General features: G+C 43.1%; 2 protein-coding genes across 2 annotated transcripts in view; one reads left to right on the forward strand and one right to left on the reverse strand.

Moving 5' to 3' along the window:
- Nucleotides 1-1,343, forward strand: part of LOC141127848 (zinc finger MYM-type protein 1-like) — a 170,566-nt gene extending 169,223 nt beyond the window's left edge. Inside the window, exon 8 of the transcript XR_012241597.1 lies at nt 1,148-1,343. The gene's annotated coding sequence lies outside the window, so the exon portion shown is untranslated. The remainder of the gene's footprint in view (nt 1-1,147) is intronic.
- An 872-nt stretch (nt 1,344-2,215) lies between these two features.
- The window catches only part of LOC141127853 (lysozyme g-like), a 65,486-nt gene continuing 47,216 nt past the window's right edge, over nt 2,216-20,485 (reverse strand). Inside the window, exons 4-6 of the mRNA XM_073614694.1 lie at nt 18,269-18,468; nt 3,099-3,237; nt 2,216-2,425 (exon numbers count right to left, since the gene is read on the reverse strand). Of these exons, the coding sequence (XP_073470795.1) occupies nt 2,292-2,425; nt 3,099-3,237; nt 18,269-18,468 (473 nt within the window). The 3' untranslated portion in view covers nt 2,216-2,291. The remainder of the gene's footprint in view (nt 2,426-3,098; nt 3,238-18,268; nt 18,469-20,485) is intronic.

Here is a 20,485-nt window from a genome sequence, read left to right on the forward strand (position 1 = left end):
AAACTCCAGGCAGATAGTCGCTTCTAATATTTTTCTGCATAACAGGACTCTACAAGGGAGAGGGAGTAGTGTGGGACAATCAAGGGTCTTTTCCATTGTCACTCTAGCACTAGGAGGTGGCTTACAGGATGGAAGAGCACATTCTGTAACAGTATTCCTGCCCCTTTCATTTTTAATACTGAGAAAGAGGTTACTGAGGGTGCAGAAATGTGGTAATCATTCCTAGAATTCCTACAGGCACTTGCTAAGGCTGGGTCCACACTAGCTGCGGCCGCAGCTCACAGCAGGGGGTCCGTTGCGTCCCTGTCTCCTTTTTTTGGCTGGATTCGCACCTGAAAAGGGACCAGAAGACGCACAGGACCCTTTTTCACTGCTGACCGCGGCCTCCCCGGAGCTGTGTAAACTGGCTCCATTGAGAGCCAGTCAGTCAATGAAGCCCACATCCAATCCGCATAAGTGTGCACCCAGCCGAAAAGAAACCTGCATTATAAATAGGTAGCATGCCACTGCTGATCCTGTCTATATGAAAATGCACGTTGCATGCTTGTGTGCCTATCCAATTACTTTTTTTTTTAAACTAGTTATACATACACACATTATAAATACTTTTTTTTTTAAAGTGATCACATGGCCTCTGTTCTCAGCTACATAAGGGGCTTAGAGAAGTAAGGGTGAAGACTGCAGGGCGGCATTTCAGCAGGAGGCAAAGAAACTGACGTACAGTGATCTTCCCAGTTCTTACTTGTGCAGGGGGGTGTGTCAGCATAAGTCTGACCATTGGAGTACAGGCAGGCTGTGCGTAGGTAGAATGCAAAGAAGAAAACTGACCATTCTGGGATAGATGTACTTCCATGCGTGGCATGGGCACATTGAAATAGGAAAGCAGGGGACTGGCAGGATCACCAGGTATTTTATACAAAAGGAACAAAAGCAAGAACAGAATACTTTTTCATACAAGTACAGGATAACACAGACGCACTTTAAATGTCGGATACCATTAACATGATGATTATGAAGGAAAGGATAGCATTAACCTTTTGATGGAAAGAAGGAGAAGCATAATCAAATCCTGAAGTGATGTTTTGTTTTGTTTTTTTTAATTGGAGTTTGGATTTGTCAGTGACTGTTTCTTTTTTTAATCTTGCAGTTGCATGATCAGAAATTGTGTGTTGAGATTAGCCTGAAGACTGCTGCTAGTAGATGGTGTTCATAAGTGTTCAGCATGTAGCTGGGAAGCTTGCCATCTGCTCACTGCACAGGTTTGAATGATGATGATCCGATGATCCCGGAATGGGTCTCACAGCCTGCAATTGCCATCAGCTCCCGTTTATTACAGTGTGAGTGGTTAAGCAGTTTTCAAACATTATTCTATTGCTTCTTGAGTGTGTGCTATTTTTTCATTATGTAGTACTCATTTGAGATGCTTTCAGACTACTTTCTAAATGCTTACTAGCTGGCTAAGACTACTTTCACACTGAGGCAGTGGGGGCGTCGGCGGTAAACCGTCGTTTTTACCAGCGCTTTTCGGCCGCTAGCAGGGAGCTTTTAACCCCCGCTAGTGGCTGATGAAGGGGTTAATAGCACCCATGTAGCGCCACTGACGAAACGCTTTGTAGGCGCTTTGGCGGCACTGCCCATTGATTTCAATAGGCAGGGGCGTTTTACAAGCGGTGTATACACTGCTCCTAAAGCACCCCAAAGATGCTGCTTGCAGGACTTTTTTTAACATTTCGCAAGAGCACCGCTCCAGTGTGAAAGCACTCGGGCTTTCACACTGGAGTGACAGGAGAGGTGCTTTACAGGCTCTATTGTTAGCACTAAAGCGCCTCAGTGTGAGAGTAGACCAAAAAGTGACAAAAATACACTGTAGGCATTCTGTGAAATGCGTGGTAGAACAAAGAGTCATTGAGTATCCAATCTTATGCTGCCCATACACACAGCTATATGTAGCCACCAGCAGTTGATGTCATAGATCAAGGTAACCTGCCATCCATAGCTTTGATTGTTTTAGGACTTTGAAAGAAACTGTTGGTAGTTTGTTGCCTTGACCTGTTCACTTATTTCTGTGATTGACAGCTAGTTACATTTATCTGAAAACTGGCCTGTGTATGATTAGCATTTCTATTGTATTTTGTAACTTTGGAACACAGAATACTACATCCTACAACTATGTCACTCAAATTTTTAATAAAGAAAAGTACACAAAACACACAAATGTATTTTTGCTAATTTATTTCATAATTTGTTTATGTATTGTGGAGTATTAATGTTAGATGCCAACAGCATGGTCTTTAGTATCCATTTGTTTTGTAAAACTTTGCCCGTGCAATACAATCATTCGAGTAGTCCTTCCCAGTTGTATTACTGTCAACTGCATCAAAACTCTTGACGTTGCCTGGACCCATGTTGTATGCTGCTAAAGCACCTGTGATAAAAAAGGTTATATTTGTATAAAAATTGGCCGATACGGTTTAAAAGGACAATATCATGTGCCTAGAAAATGCAAACAGACTGTTCACTTTACAAGAGCATGTCCCCCAGACCTTAGTGAATGTGGTAAAAATTCACTTTGTAAAGAATACCCAATCATGCACAAGGAAAATAAAAAAACAAAAAACGCTTTTTTGCTTGCATACCATTCCCTTACTGGGTGAAGTATATTTGCCTTCAGTAATTCAAACCTATAATCTTGTTTTTTCTTCTGCGGATAGAAAGGAACCTCTGTATAAGCCCTGAGTTGCTTCGAGCTCTCACAGGACTGAGCGCTGGAAGGGGTCTTTTTTTGTTTTTAAAATTTTGCTGGCTTAATAGTGAGGCAAAGGAGGGGGACATAAAAATTAACCTGTTGCTAACAGGTTCACTTTAAAACATACTTTTACCATTTTACAATACATCAAGATATTCCTCTGCTAGAGATTAGTGACTTGACAATTAGGAAAGATGAAGGAGGGAATGTGCTTTTATAAAGCACTGACCGCTCCCATATTTAACATGACATGTTCTTTTTAAGATATCCAATCATTTTATATATACGGTATGCTGGATATTTGAGCATTTGAATCTCCACGGATTACACATTTGATCATGTGGATGATTACCTTTCATAACCTGGCTTCTTGACCAGCTTGGAAATTTTTGCTTGATTGTTTCAAACATGGAAATCAGTATTTCTGTGGCCTGTAAAATATGCTCTTCACTGTTCCATGCTCCTCGTGGAGTATGCCACCTTTTGTCGATCTGGTGTTAAGAAAATCATATGATTTGTTCGTTTAGTTTTAAAAAGTACATACAATTAATATTACCACATTTAGTTGCAGCAGATTGGGGAAGAAATACTGTATGCTGTATTGTTCCATTAAAGTCTACATAATGTGGTATTAAACCCAAACATCATTAGATGTGATAGTTTTCTTCTTTTAGGTTTTTTACTCTTTGTTTTTACCTGGTGATCTGGCCAGTAACATACCACCTGAATTAGAGTGCTCCCACTCTGATGAATGGGCACAGCAGACAGCAGCATTGTCATTTTGGGGGAGGGGAGTGTTTGATGTACTAGCAGATATAAATACACTAACAAATTGAAGCTGAACTCCAGCTAACACTTAAATCGGTGTGCCGCCTGGGGGGAAAAAAATTGAAAGGCAGCAGCTACAAAATACTGTAGCTGCTGCCTTTAAATATATGGACAGTTACCTGTCCAAGGAGCCTATGATGTCTGCACCCAGGCCAATTTTCAGATTGGCTGTCAGGTGCTGCTGCTGCCATTCATCATAAAGGAAGCCAGCAGTGAAGCCTTTAGGCTTCACAGCCGGTTCCCTACTGCACATGCGTTGCGATTTCTAACTGGCCCGGTGCCGGAGTTATGAGGAGGGGGCTGAACTTCTGAGGGGCGGCGCTGTCTCCCAGAAGTGGGAAGAGTACATGTCATAAACAGGTACCTGTTCCACGAACACCCCTCCCCCCCTTTCTGGAAAGGTGCCATATATGCATGGTACCAGAGGGGAGGAGGAAGTAGATAAGCGGAGGTTTCACTTTTGGGTGGAACTCTGCTTTAGGCGGTTACAGCAAACCAGTTTTTTTTCCCCATTTGGGATAAAATTTGTAACTGTAAGCACTCCTGCCAGCATTGAATTGTTTGTCTCATCCCTGTAACTGATACTTCTGCAAGAGCTTGTTTTTTGATCAGCAGGTGAAAATAGAAGAAAGAGCATAAAAAAACCATACAAAAAACAAATGCAGCCATCACATCTAAGAATTGGTAAGCTGCAATATAAGTGTAAGGCCAGTTTCACACTGGGGCGGTGGGTGCGCCGGCGGTAAAACGCTGCTATTTTTAGTTTTTTTAAATTTTTTTTACTTTTACATTGGAGAGACAGCAGCGGATGTTTCAGGTCGGTTTGCAGGCGTTATTTTTAGCGCAATAGCGACTGCAAAACGACCCAGTGTGAAAGAGGTCTAAGTAGTAGAGGAAAGCGCTTGCCAGTTAAATTAGCAATAGTCTGCTGCACCTGGGATTCCCTGAACACCAGGACTATAATGATTAAGCACAGGTTCACACTGACAGCGGGTTTGAAATGAAATTCATCTGAATTCGCACAATTTTATTCCCGCATGTCAGTCCAACTGTGGGTTCCTGCACAGATGTCTATACAAAATCACACCCCAAAGTCACCAAAAGTAGTACAGAAGTTACGTTATGGAATCGATGCAGCGCTGCAAATGCAGTGTTGCACCGATTCAAACGGTGCCATTGCCAGCAATAGCCGCCGATTCACCAATGCGATTTGACATGTCAAATTGCATGCTAAATCACATCAATGGGAACCTAGGCTAAATGTGTGAGATGCGCCGACTGTGTGATGGGATTAAAAAAATTAACCCACTATAAGGCCCTTTTCACACTGAGACACTTGTAAACTGCCAGTAAAACACTGAGCACTTTTGAAGAGCTTTTCAGGCACTTTTGAAGCGCTTTCCATTCATTTCAATGGGGAGTGGCATTTTTTCACCACCCTGCCAGCGCACTGCCCCAGTGTGAAAGCATTCATTGATTTTAATGAAAATAGGTTTTCATGAGCTTTAAAGGGCGCTTTTTTTTTAGCGTGAAAGGGGTCGTAGGGAATGAACGTGTGTTAATGCAAGGAATTGTTTGTATAACATGGACTGTCTGATGAGTATCACTGCCAGATATACATGTAGATAAACACAAATAATAAAGGTGTGTGAATGACAACAAAGTGTGTGTGAGCTTATCTAACCACTCATCAGGCAGTCCAGGTTATACACACAATTCCTTGCATTAACACAGGTTCATACCCTTTATAGTGGGTTCATTTTTTTAATCCCATCACACAGTCAGTGCATATCGCACATTTAAGCTGCAATATAATAAAGGTTTGCTTTTGGGTTTATTACCGCTTTAATGAGTTTTCTCAAACACAGTGTAATGCATGCTGTTATGTGTTAGGCATTTGTGCCAAAAATAGTTTCCTGGTGCATCTTCATGGCAGCACACATATGGGTTGTGACTCCGCCCCCACAACCTCATAGGACTGGTTAACTATAAATCAAAGGCAGACCCGGCTCACAGCATTCTCCTTTTCTTCCTCACCTGATCAGGACTGAAATCAGGAGGCATCCCTTACCGGTTGTCGCCCCAGTCAGGTTCATCCTCTCCTGGGTGGAAGTCCTTCCTGTACAGTCTCTAAATGAACCTATATGGTTGGAGCCCCTTTCTGGTGGTCAGGGGGGCATATTTCAGCCTCTCCTTGGCGGAAGTCCTTCCTCTACAGTCTCTAAATGAGCTATATGGTTGGAGCCCCATTCTGGTGGTGCAGGCTTCTCAAAGAAAGCTTTAAACAAGCTTTGACGTAAGTGACAGCGTTTCCTTTTTCTTTCCATATGCTTTTTACTACTTTTCTTTGTGTTATGGGCATTTGCCATTCCTAAGATGGCTGCAGCAGTACAAGTACCCTCTGAGCATGAGAGGCAGGAAGTGATGCGGCCTCTGTGTTTCCCGACTTGAGCTTTTCCAGGACAGTGATCTGAACATGCTCAGACACTGATATCATCACTAATGGCAAATGTAAGTTCTAAATGGTTTTATGGCAAATGGTGGAGCTCTCTACTCATGCATGCTGGATGCTTATGTGGTCATTGTTTGCAGGTATGTTTTCCCTTTTTTATGGCATTCATCTGTGTTTTTCCTATCTCCTTCTCAGTGTTGCTCTAGGATCATTGTGCTCTTTATGACCTTCACCTGGGCTCTTCCTATCCCCTTTTCAATGCTTGCTCTGGGATCACTGTGTTGGGCTCAGTTTCCACTAGTGCGACTTGTCACTGCAAAATTGCATGACAAGCCGTACCCCATGATTTCCAATGAGTAACGTTCATATGTGCATCCATAGACCTCAAGAATACCCAGGCATTGCTTCAAGTCACATCAAATTTGTTGCAAAATCATGCGACTTTCAGGTCGCAATACTGTAGACTTCGCATTATGCTGTTTTTTCATTTCAAGACAAGTCGCCATCTAAGAACAGACATCCAGGTGATGTTGATTAAGATCGTTGCTCCCAGTTTACAAACATCACAAGTTACCAGCCATAATAGTCGCTGCATTTGTTATGGAAAGTCATTGCCTGCCAAGCTAGTATGTCAAATCTGCCTGAAACAAGCAATATACAGCCCTGCAAGGACCTCAAGGTGAAGAGAGCCTGCTAAAAGCAAGAACAGTCCCCATTCAAGCACAGACACATACAGGCAACATTGATCAATGTCATCATCTCACCTCTCATTTTGTTTGCTCCCCGTTTACAAACACCACAGATTACCAGCACTAATGGTTGCTGCATTAGTGGTGGAAAGTCATTGCTTGACAAGCTACAGTGCATGAATTGCCTAGCACTTCCAACCAGAGCCAGTAGGTGGTGTCCAAATAGGAAAGCTTGCCATGAGGAGAAAGCGTTAAATGGGCCACAAGCTTTCAAGATTGCCCAATAGAGGCAGGGGCAGCTAAGGACTCAATTGCCTGGGTTGAAATGGAGGAAACTCTCCACAAGGTTAGAAAGTACTAATTTCCTTCACTGAACAACTGGAAGAGTTAATCCAGGAAGAATTGAATAGGTCAGAAAAAATGCCCTTATAAACAGGCTGTCAAAACTGTATACCCTGAAAAAGCTAAAGGTCAACCTGCTGCAGTCTCCTCCGATGATGGATGCATCATGAATGTAGCTGACAAAACATATCACATTCAAGGAGGCTCTAGTCCGAAAATTAGATCTAGATCCGAAGTGCTTCTACATACTGTAGCATCTGCAGGTGCTGGCACACCAGCAATAACCAGCCCATGTGCTGAGTGAGTCTAATGGGAGTGGATGCATAATTATCAACCAGCTGCTGCACCTGCAGGACTCTGAGGAAAGTGGCAGGGTCTGCATCCCTTTAGACAAGATACTCCCAATAGGGCAGTGGTTCTCAACTTGGGGGTCGGGACCCCCTCGGGGGTCAAATGAAGATTTGCCAGGGGTCACCAAATCCTAGGATGTTCTTGAAGCCCACACCGCTCTCCCAGCCTTATCACGGCTGCCCAGCAGGGCTGTCCCTGGAGCCTGTGGCTGCCCAGCTGGGCTGTTTTTGGAGCCCGCGGCCTCCCACTCAGCCTCTTCGCAGCCACCCATTCAGTTTACGGCATGGGTGGGGGGCAGAGACTAGAGGTCAGCTGACTGGTGAGGAATTTGAAGTAGGAGAGGCTGGAGGAGACCCTATGACCTGATTTCGGCATAGGTGTCACTGCTGCGAGACCCCACAGAGCTAGAGACACAGTGAAGCCAGAGACACAGTGAGTAACACTACCTGTGATTAGAGTTGCAATTAAAAGTCCCCACTACAGTTCTCAGATCAGTAGATGACCTTGATCAAGTGCACCTAAGTTGGCTGATCAGAACCCCCCCCCCCCCCGCACTGCCACTGATCCCACCCCCCGCCAGCTCTGCCACTCATCCCATTCCCCCGACCCCCACCAAGGAGTAAGAGAAGGAGTAAAAATAGAGAATACATGGAAGGAAGAGGAAAAGAGGGGGAGGAACAAAAAAAGGGAGAGAAATAAGAGAAAGAACAAGAAAGACGGCTAGAGATGGATGGGGGAAAAAAAACAAGAAATTAGGAGAGCGAGATATAAAAGGGAAAGAAAGGAGAACAAAGAGAGAGAGTGGTACATCCTAAAATGTACCAGAAGGGGTTGTAATACTGTACAAGTGGAAGGGACTCGGGGAGCGCTAAATGTCCGTGGGTTAGGGGCGTAAATTACTTGTCTTGCCTTAGGTGCTGACAACCCACACTATGAAAATAATTTTACTGCTGGGGTCCCCACAACTTGGGAAATTTTATCAAGGGGTCGCAGCACTAGAGAGGATGAGAACCACTGCAGTAGGGAATCACATGAAAAATGAAATTTTTATTGCAGTGGATGCCAAAAAAATCTGACTTTTATCTTGGTGCAGACTTCTGGGAAAATCAGTGAACCAGTCGTACAAGCAGGATGTCAATTTTGTTTGGGAGCCATGTCGCACGACTGCGCAATTATCAGTTAAAGCGACGCAGTGCTGAATCGCAAAAAAAAGTGCTCTGGTCTTTGGCCAGCCAAATGGTCCGGGGCTTAAGTGGTTAAATAACCCTGTCTGGAAGAAGTGAAGAGACAAGTTGGTAACAGCTTTGTAAGAGCTGAAATTGGCAGCATACTCTGTGGTGGATGTGTCAGACGTCAATTGATGTTTTTCAAGAACGGTGTTCCCTGCGGTCATGGCAAGGAGTGCATTATGGCTGAAGCCATGGTTGGTCGATCCCATCAAAAGAAAAAAAATATGGTGCAAGACACCAGAACACAGATCCAATCTGTTTGGGAGTAGACAGGATACAGCCATCTCAAGGGTGACCATTGGGTCAGGGCGAATATCATCTGACAAAAAAAACTGAAAATTCCAGAAGGTCCAGCATACAGGTGGCGACTCCCAAGTAGATACCAGGAGGCAAAATCCTACGGACCGGGAAAAAGATTAGTAAACTAACTGGAGAAGTACCCAATCTTCATTATTGAAGCCTTAACGATCTAAGGCTCCTGTCTTAGGAGAACAGTGGAAGTCCTTTTTAAGGGTGCACTAATCCAGGCGGTGCCTGTGCGAAGCTTTACGCACACACCTGGATGGAAAATCTTCAGGATCAGTGGGCCATATTGGCTATATTGGCGTGACATTGGTGGAAGTTTAAGGGAGGTCCGTCTTTCTGGTACAATAATTTTTATTGAAAAAGTATAACATGACAAACTCACCCATGCAGGGGCATAATTCAATGAGCATAATGATCATATAACATTGATAGGTGGGAAGTCTACCTTTCAATCTCTTCCAGTCAGCCAGGCTACCAGAGTTGATGGAAAAGTAAAAAATTCTGGTCCAGTTTGTAGCTGGATTAAAAAATAAACAGGTAATCTGTGCCCAGTGCTAAAGTTTAAAAAAAAAAAAAAAAAAATTTTGACAAGCAGCACAGGAGGTTAGAGTCGTGCAAGATGGAAAACCTCCAATCAATTATAATATTCATAAATATGGGAGACTGGATTCTCCTGCAGGTTTATCAGACACCTACTTCGCATTTCATCCTCAATTCCTCTACCAGTTTGAGTCCATCCCCCTTGGTCTGTACATCTCCCCCAGGGCATTCACAAAGGTCTTACTGTCTGCAATAGCGGCGGGAAAAATTCAGTAGAACTTCCACAAGGGAATTTCCGTCCTCTGTTAGAGAAAGCCAAAGGTGCTTTGGGAGTGAAGTCTCTTCCAGCAGAACAGTGCCAGAGTATCCTTGGTTCTTCGTAACTGACCAATTGTTTTCAGGTGGAACATTATCACATCAGACCCCAGCTAGAAAGTTTGGGGATGCATTTCAAAGAGCAGGCTGCTCAAAGTCATGGGATGTTAAGCTTATAAAGAATAGTATTGAATTTTCTTGAACCGAGTAGTGTTCAAAGCACTTCTGTTATTCACTCCTTTTAGCAAGAGGAGCAAGATTTGTACTGTGCCTAGACAGCAGTGGAAGGGTAGAATTCTAGGCTGTCAGTGGAGCTTCCTGTATCAATAATTGCAAATACACCATTTTGGCTTAGGAGGTTCTCTTTCTCTTTTTCTCTCTCTCTTTCTCTTCCTCTTCCTCTTCCGTTGAGAGGCAGTGGCTACCAAGTCAAGCATGCTCAGTGCAGGTAGTGCCTACCTTGTGTCAAACCAGAGAGGTCTTCATGAATAAGATTTACCAAAGAATATGGGAAAATTATGCAGATCTCACACAGCAAAAGCCTGGAGTCCTTTGTTACCTAAACGAGCAAAGGTTCTACAGTTCTTACAACTGGGGCTGAACAGGGGCCTAGGTTCAAATATGTTTAAAACTCAAAGTTCAGCCTTGTCTGCACTTGCAAGGGTTTAAGGAGTCCTTAACCCTTTAGTGATGCAATTCTTAAAAGGCTTGCATGAAGTTATAGACCTCCCAGGAATCCATTGTTCCCTATGTGCAACTTGTTTATGTTTCTAATTTCTATCAAGGCCTCATTTCTATCCTACAGAATTGATTATTCTGCAAACCCCAAACCCTATTTCTGGTTGCTACAACCTCTGTGAAAAGGATGTCAGAACTGCAGGCTTTGTACTCAAGGAGCCTCACTTAACATTCTACCCGGACAGAATAGTCCTAAAACTCCAGACTGCTTTTATCCATGGGGTGTCTTTCTCCTTCCAGTTTAGCCAGGAAGTCAATTTGCCGTCTTTCTTGGTTGAGTGAGAGAACCACATCCCCCTGGATGTTGAGCGAACACTGGTGACCTGCTTGGCAGCTACCTTTTCATTCAGGAAAGCTGAAATCTGTTCTTGGTTCCAGCGTGGCTTAAGGTAGGGTCAGTCAGCATCCTTCACAATCACCTCCTAGATTGTTAAGACAATTAAGAGCCTACTCTTCAAGGCCGTCCTGTTTTGGAGGTCTTAAAAGCACATTTAACTAGGGCAGTGCCAGTTCTGTGGACAGCTCAGCGCTGAGTGTCTCCTGAGGTTATTTGCAAGTCAGCAATATGATCCTCCCTGGACGCCTTTTTAATAGGTGAACGCGGCTCGCGACAGTAAAATTTGGAAAATTCATGGTGCATACTTGAGTTACTGATGATTACAAAATTTTTCTTGCACCCTCCCGTATGGCGAGTTAGTCCCCATACGGCTATGTGATTGGCCGAAGCCGCAATGACGTAACGGACCTTCAGAGAGCTTGCAGCCAGTGACATCACTAGCGCATGTGCTCTGAAGGTCTGGCATACCTTGCCGGAACTCCAGAGTTTCGTGTTGGAAACGAGAGCCCTCACGTGCATGCGTGGGAGTTACGTCATTGCAGCTTCGGCCAATCACAAAGCTGCAGCATGTGAACCCGGAAGGAATACCAGGTAAACATGTCAGCCTTCTCAGCGGTAAACGTTTAGGAGATTTTCATTTAACCTACAGGTAAGCTTTATAAGACCATGCAGGGTTTACTACCGCTTTAAATTTATCACAGTGCACATCATTAAAAAGCAATGTATAGTATTTTTAAAGCACAGCTCCAGTCAACATGAAAAAAATACTGCTTTAAATTCCTAGCATGGAGCTATTTTTTCTTGGCCCTTTTATACAGTGCCTTGCAAAAGTATTCACCCCCCTTGGCATTTTTTGTGTTTTGTTGGCTTACAACCTGGAATTAACATGGATTGTTTGAGGATTTGCATCATTTAATTTACAGAACATGCCCACAACTTTGAAAATTGTTTTTTTTTTTTGGGTTTTTTTTTGTGAAGCAAACAACAAATAGGACAAAATAACAGAAAAAGTCAATGTACATAAATATATACCCCCCTAAAGTCAATACTTTGTAAAGCCACCTTTTGCGGGTATCACAGTTCCAAGTCACTTTGGATAAGTCTCTATGAGCTTGCCAAATCTTACCACTGGGATTTTTGCCCATTCCGCCTTGCAAAACTGCTCCAGCTCCTTCAAGTTGAATGGTTCGCGCTTGTGAACAGCAATCTTTAAGTCTGACCACAGATTTTCTATTGGAATGAGGTCTGAGCTCTGACAAGGCCATTCCAACACATTTTACATGTTTCCCCTTTAAACCACTCAAGTGTTGCTTCAGCAATGTGTTTGGGGTCATTGTCCTGCTGGAAGGTGAACCTCCATCCTAGCCTCAAATCACACACAGAGTGGTACAGGTTTTGCTCAAGAATATCCCTGTATTTAGCACCATACATCTTTCCCTCAACTCTGACCAGTTTCCCAGGCCTGACTGCTGAAAAACATCCCCACAGCATGATGCCACCACCATGTTTCACTGTGGGGATGGTGTTCTTTGGGTGATGTGTTGGGTTTGCGCCAGATGTGTTCTTTGGCCAAAAAGTTAAATTTCAGTCTCATCAGACCAGAGCACCTTCCGCCATACATTTTGGGAGTCTCCCATGTGCCTTTTCGGATCTCAAAACGTGCCATTTTTCTGAAAGAAATGGCTTTCTTCTGGCCACTCTGCCATAAAGCCCAACTCTATGGAGCGTACAGCTTATTGTCGTCCTATGTACAGATACTCCAGTCTCTGCTGTGGAACTCTGCAGCTCCTCCAGGGTTACCTTAGGTCTCTGTGCTGCCTCTCTGATTAATGCCCTCCTTGTCCGGTCCGTGAGTTTTGGTGTGCGGCGGTCACTTGGCAGGTTTGCTGTTGTGCCATGTTCTTTCCATTTGGTTATGATAGATTTGATGGTGCTCCTAGGGATCATCAAAGATTTGGATATTTTTTTTTATAACCTAACCCTGACTTGTACTTCTCAACAACATTGTCCCTTACTTGTTTGGAGAGTTCCTTGGTCTTCATGGCAGTGTTTGGTTAGTGGTGCCTCTTGCTTAGGTGTTGCAGCCTCTGGGGCCTTTCAAAAAGGTGTGTGTATATGTTGTGACAGACTCACCCGGGATAGAGGCATTTGGAGGGGACTGAATGTGAGCCTCTTGCCTACAGATCATGGGCCCTGGCATTTGGGGTACCCTTGAGGTGTTGTTACTTTGGCTTCGGGTCCTTGTCCCCCAGGACACAGACTCTGGGGACCCTGTATTTGCCATAGTAGCAATAGTGACTGAGTCATACTGTTGGGACTCATACTGTGAGAAGATGCTAATGTCATTAACGCCACTCACCTGTCTGATGTCAGCTATAATGTGTTTAATGTAAATGAGTTTAGTCTGGCTTACCACAGGTTCTAAGGGTATTCAACTCATTGTTGTTCTAATTAACCCTGTGTTGATGTTTATGGTAATGTGTGTTGAATAGTCAATGAGCTAGGAGACGTAGTCACTTAGTCTGGGTAAATGTTTTAGTAAACTAGCTCATGTTAATTAGGTTACAGTTGTATTGTTAGAGGAGGTTCCAACGGCATATAAAGTCTTGTAATTTTGATTCTAAATAAAGTTAGTTCATGTTAGCATCTAAGCAAGTGTCGCTTTGTTTTGTGCTTGGAAGCATTTGGAATATCTGATATCTGTATACAGACTGGGAGGAAGTGGTATATGACGGAAGCACTCAAGCGGAGTGTGGGACGTTCCGTGACATATGTAATGACAGATCATGTGACACTTGCACACAGGTGGACATAATTTCACTAATTATGTGACTTCTGAAGGTAATTGGCTGCACCAGAGCTTTTTATGGGCTTCATAACAGAGGGGGCGAATACATACGCACATGCCAATTATTTTTTTATTTCTGAAAAATAGTTTTATGTATATATTTTTCTAATTTTACTTCACCAGCTTAGACTATTGTGTTCTGATCCATCACATATAATGCAGATTAAAAAAAAAATTGAACTAAAGGCTGTAATGTAACAAAATGGGTAGAAAGCCAAGGGGGGTGAATACTTTTGCAAGGCACTGTATTTTCATGCTGTGCATTATAAGTTGTTACCATATGCTTTTTATTGTCTATACCAGGGAGATGTAATTAGCAGACCTCCAGCTGTTGCAAAACTACAAGTCCCATCATGCCTCTGGGTGTCATGCTTGTGGTTGTCAGAGTCTTGCTATGCCTCATAGGACTTGTGGTTCTGCAACAGCTGGAGGTCCGCTAATTGCATATCCCTGGTCTATACTAATGGCCTCTGCTGAGGCGCCTCTCTACAGAGGATTTTTTTTTATTTTTCACTTTGTTTTATCCATTGCCAACACTACCTAACATGCTCTTAATGTGCTATGATTGTAATCTGTTTGTTATGCACATAGTGCCTGTATCTTCAAATTTCCTTTTTTATAAATAAAATTAAAAAAAATATTTTCTATATACACTGCATCCCCAGGAATGTGAGCGTTAAATGCTAGTCTTGACTATGAGGAAGGGAACAGGCAGAAATACTTACCGTATCTTATTCCGTGTACATACGACCAGACTTTTCGACTAAACTGGTCCGATGGAACGAATCCGTCGGACAATTCGATCGTGTGTGGGCTTCATTGGACCTTTTCTGTCAAATCTGTCGGACTTTTGAAATAGAACATGTTTCAAATCTTTCCGACGGACTCAAGTCCGATCAAAAAATCCATCTTCTATATGCTAGTCTGACGGACAAAAAAAGGACACAAGGGCAGCTATTGGCTACTGGCTATGACCTTCCTTATTCTAGTTCGGTCGTACGTCATCACGTTCTAAACGATCAGACTTTGGTGTGATCGTGTGTAGGCAAGTCCATTTCGTTGGAACTCCGTGGCAACTCCGTCAAAAAGTCCTTCGTGGTTCAGTCCGACGAAAAGTCCAGTCGTGTGTACGCGGCATAACTCTTTGCTCTCACAGGCTTCCTAACCCTCCTTACGACCGATTGGCGTAAAACCCAGTCGATAATGAATATTAGGCTAACTCTGTCGCTTGACGTATGATAAAAGAAATCCCAATTATCAGGTTTACATTACATATACTTAGAGGAATGATGGCAATCACACACCTAGTCACGAGTCTCTTTTTTCAATAGCCTTAAGCATTATAGGAATTACAAATTCAGAGATGCGCCTGTCTTTCAAAACCTGGGCTTCAACAGCTATTCCGTTAAAGCCAGTGACTGGCAGGATGGTAAATCTGTTCTTTAAGACAAAAAAGCCTGTTGATCCAGTAAGCCTACAGAGCATCTGCAACCAGTCTTAACAGGTCAGCATACCACATCTGCCTGGGCCACTCCAGAGCCATGAGGATTATCAGGGTTCCCCCATCTCAATCCTGTGAAGCACATAAGTAAGAAGTTTCAGGGGTAAAAGGCATGATCAGGATTTGTAGAGCCATCAGAGCATTCATTGCTTCCGCTAGAGGATCCCTGTACCTGGAGACAAACCTGTCTAGTTTGCTGTTGAATCTGTAGGCCAGAAGGTCCACATGTGACATCCCCCACTTGTGACACTTCTGGAACACCTGCATGTGTAGGGATAACTCCCCTGGCTGTAGGTGCTGAGAGTCTGTCTGCCAATGGTCTACACCTGAGATGTAGACAGAGTAGGTGGTAACGTGAAGTTCTGCAACAGATCTGATCTACCTCTTTTGACATACCAAGCCTTCTGGTTCTTCACTGATGATTGATATGAGCCACTGCCGTGGCAATAACCAACTGAATCAGATGATCTTTCTGTAGGATAGTCTAACGTTGCAGACAACCAAATCTATCAAAGTTCCCCTGCATCAACAGGGTGCCCAGGACTCCTCAGCCAGACAGGCTGGCATTCACTAAGAAAATCTTCTAAAAGACAAAGGAAGCACATCTGATTCTATAGCAAGATTCTTGCATTATCAAACCAGGGACAACCTGGTTCTCAGTTCCAAAAAAATTAGTCTGTCCAGGGACTCTATTGATTTGTCTTACACTAACAGAAAATGGTGTTGTGAAGGCCTGGAGTAAAACTGGGCACATGGGAGTGTCTCGAAGGGGGCTTCCATCAAGCAACTCACTTTTGGGGCGTCACATGAACCCTGGTTGAGATCTAAAGATGTGACCTCCCCCTCTGCTGCCGACCTCACCTCAGACAGGTTGACTCTGGAGAGGTGCTCCTGGCAGTCAGTGACCGTTCCCTTCCCTCAGGAAGGCTCTGAGGTGCATGCTGCCGCACAGGAGAAGATGGAGGGAGGAGGTTGGTGGAGCCATACAGTAATAGGCGAGGAGGAATTTCCTCCTCCGCTCTGAATGCTGGGGCCTCGGCCTCACTTTACTCCTTGGGCCTGTGAAGTCACTGGTTGCTACACGGCAGGCGATCCTAGCAACCAGTACAGACGATAGAGGCCAGTGATGGAACAAACGAGTCTCAGCTGGCCAGGTCACTCTAAGTAAAGCAGAGCTGCTGCTGCAGTGGACTTTTCTGGGGGCATCAGATTGGCCCGGGGGGGAAATTGCCACCCTACCCCCTGGCCCGAGGGGAAAATTGCCACCCAACCCCCGACCCAGTCCGCCCCTGAGTGACATGAGCATTCAAGGTATATCGCCAGCACTCCAGGATCCTTCAGGGCCATGCGGTTTTTGTATCAAACATCTCAAACATGTGCTGACAATTTTTGGCATTTAAACAACCATTTAGGTCATAGTCATTAGTCATCAGGCTAAGATAGAAATTGTAACCAAAACATTATTAGCACCTTAAAGTGATTGTAAAGGTTCATATTTTCTTTTTTTTTTTCAAATAACAAACATTTTATACTTACCTGCTCTGTGCAAGGGTTTTGCACAGAGCGGCCCTGATCCTCCTTTTCTGGGGTCCCCCGGTGGTGCTCCTGGCTCCTCCTTTTCATCGAGTGCCCCCCACATGGGGAGTCGCTTTCCATGGGGGCACTCGTGCGGGCGCGCTCCTGAGTCCTGCTGCTGCGTCCATTGATACAGACAGCAGGACTAGGCCCCACCCCCTGGCTCCAGTGTCACTAGATTTGATTGACAGCAGCCGGAGCCAATGGCTCCTGCTGCTATCAATCTATCCAATGAGAACCCGAGACAGTAGCTGGAGCTGCTGGGCTTGCCCTCAAAGCTGGAATGATTGGGTTCACGTAAGAAAAAAGGGGGGGGGGGGGGCTCTGGGGGGCTGCTGCAGCACAGAAAGGTTTTCACCTTAACCCATTCCTGACCAGCTGCCGCAGTTGTACTGCAGCAGGTTGGCTCCTCTGGGAGAAACATTGTTACCTTGCGTCTGTTTGCCTTTTGACCACCGCAGCCGATGCGAGTGCCCGCGATCGCTCCACACAGACAGAACGGAGATCTGTCAATGTAAACTGACAGATCTCCGTGCTGTCAGGGGTGAAGAGAACAATCTGTTGTTCATACTGAGTATGAACAACGACTGGTCTCGTCACTCAGGCAGTCCTATCCCCCCACAGTTAAAATCACTCCCTAGGACACACAATTAACCTCTTGATCACCCCTAGTGTTTACCCATTCCCTGCCAGTGACATTTACACAGTAATCGGTGCATTTTTATAGCACTGATCGCTGTATAAGTGCCAATGGTCCCAAAAGTATCTGATCTGTCCGCCAAAATGTTGCAGTCCCGATTAAATTTGCTGATCACTGTCATTACTAGTAAAAAATAAATAAATAAAATGCCATAAATCTTTCCTCTATTTTGTAGACACTATAAAATTTTGCGCAAGCCAATCAATATAGGCTTATTGCAATTTTTATTACCAAAAATATGTAGAAGGATACATATCAGCCTAAACTGAGGAAAAAAATAGCTTTTTTAAAAAAATTGGGGATATTTATTATAGCAAAAAGTACAAAATATTGTTTTTTTTTTCTAAATTGTTGCTCTTTTTTGTTTTATAGTGCAAAAAATAAAAACCGCAGAGAAGATCAAATACCACCAAAAGAAAGCTCTATTTTTGATAAAAAAAGGACGTCAATTTTGTTTGGGTACAGCATTGCATGACCGCGCAATTGTCAGTTAAAGCGGCGCAGTGCCAAATTGTAAAAAGTGCTCTGGTCAGGAAGGGGGTAAAATCTTCCGGGGCTGAAGTGGTTAATGTCTTCACTTTTCTATATTCAGTTCCTGCAGCTTTAACTGGTGTGTGTATTACTGTTGTATGCAAGTGTGATTTGTAAAAATGTAGTACAGTTTATATATTGTGCATACTTGTCTGTATTTTTATTGCCATAAATTATATTTCATCAGCATTTCCAGTGTGCTGCTTATTCATTTTACCAGTAATGGAAACCTTTGATTACCTGCATCAGGCCAAAAGCATTGCCATTATCACCCTCATGATTGGCGTCCAAAACATTTCCAGCACGTGATTCACGAGACATGATTGCTGCAATTATAGCTGGGTCCACACCAGTTTTCCTGGAAACAGACTTAATCTTCTCCTTAAAAGAGTTTACCCTTTGCAGATCTGTTTTTGCCAGTTTTTCAGATGCTCTTACTCCTTTAAGAAAGTAAAAAGAACTTTGTCATTGAAGATATTAGCAGAATGTTTTTATATAGCAAGAAAAATTACAAATTTGACCAAAACTCAAGGTACAGCTTTGAAAATGTATACAGATAACCAATAAGAAAATGAACTAAATATTTGTTACAGGGAATGTTAGTGGTTTTTAGATAAAGATGAAAAATAAGTAAGATTTCTTTGAACTCATCAATTTGATCAATATGTGTTAAGGTTTTAAAAAATTGTCCTTACATGGGGCAGCCATATTTACGCATTGCATATTCATGCTGTGCATGTTCTCCATGCAAGCCTATAAGATCCAGACTAATTGCAAAGACAGTACCTTCTAGTACCTAATCTGCATGTTACTATTTATTATATATACAGTATGTATGTGTGTATGTGTGTATGTGTGTATGTGTGTATGTGTGTGTGTGTGTGTGTGTGTGTGTGTGTGTGTATATATATATATGTATATATGTATGTATGTATGTATGTATGTGTGTGTATATATATGTGTATATATATATATATATATATATATATATATATATATATATATATATATATATATATATATATATATATATATATATATATATATATATATATTCTCTATTATGCATAGATCAGTCTGAATATATACATACTTCACAAAACAACAATGAGCATGACCGTGTCTCCAAAGGCTCACCTCAGGTTGGTGTGGTGACAACAAATACAAGCAGAACATATACAACATACTCTCACCTGTCTATACCCCAGCCCTCAGGTGGAATGGCGGGTGGGAGCCAGGTGCACTGTAATTTTTACTGGAAAGTTATGTAGGTGGGAGCCAAGTGCCCTGCCCTAGCTTAGTCTAGAAGTTTTGTGGAAAATATCCTGAGGTTCAGCCCTTTCGTTGTCAAAGCCCTTTTTGGACATGTGTAAAAAAAAAAAAAAAAAAAAATCTTTAGGCCTGCAAACTATTATATATATTTTTTTAAATCCGAGACCCAAGAGAATAAGATTCCAATTCCAATTTCTTTTATGTCATACAATATTAGTGCAACAGTTTATAAAGCACAACATTTCAGTAAAAATACACTAAATTTAATTTTAGGGCACATAAACGCAATATTATCATCTTTTTGATGACATATAAAAAAGATGAGGTTGCAGAGAATATATACCTAACATGTCAATCAATGACCCCACAGGTCATCAGTTTAGAGTTAACCAGAAATAATGGGCCTAGAATTATTGTTTTCACTCATGCAGGGGACCAAAAGTCCCCTGTGTAATGCAGTATGGTTGTGACAGGTTCTCCCTAATTAGACATCAGGGGTCTTTTAACCCCTGATGTCTCAGCTGCCCACATTGAAGCTAATGGAGCACGGATTGCGCTCCTTTTACGTCTTCCCTGGTTGTGGCAGCTGGGGGAAAGTGACAACCGAAGCCAGAAGTGATGTAATACACGTTGCTTATGAGTTTTTACTAGGTAGAGATCAGTGAACAGAGGTTCGCTGGTCTCTTCCCTCTACCTGGTAGGACCTGCCATGTCAGTCATGGCTTCGCTGTTGGGAGCGCCATAGAGGCTGGTATAAATGGTGGGAACATGCGCGGGGTGGACAAATGCACAGGGATAGATGGAAGGAATCAGGCCTGTCAGATTTACACACATTCCTGGCTGCTGTAGGATGTGTTAAAGCCCTGCTAATGCCAACGTATGCTATACCTCAGAGGCAAAAAAGGGTTAAAGAAGTCAAGAAAGGCCAGAAATCCCAAAATCAAGGAGCATACCCAGTAGGTTTTTACATTTAACAGTATCAAAGGCCTTGGCTATATCCAAGCTCAACAAAAGGCCAACGTTTGTGGTCTTAGCATGGTCGATAATATTTGAGTCTCCTAGTGTTATTCGTCAGCTGACTGCTAGGAATGAAGCCACATTGATGTGAGGGAATCACCCCAGAGATCATCCATGCGAGAGAAGTGGTCACTGATATTAAGGACTGAAATGGGCCACATGTTATCC

This window comes from Aquarana catesbeiana, linkage group LG02, assembly GCF_042186555.1.
Source record: "Aquarana catesbeiana isolate 2022-GZ linkage group LG02, ASM4218655v1, whole genome shotgun sequence".
In the NCBI taxonomy this organism is placed as follows: domain Eukaryota; kingdom Metazoa; phylum Chordata; class Amphibia; order Anura; family Ranidae; genus Aquarana; species Aquarana catesbeiana.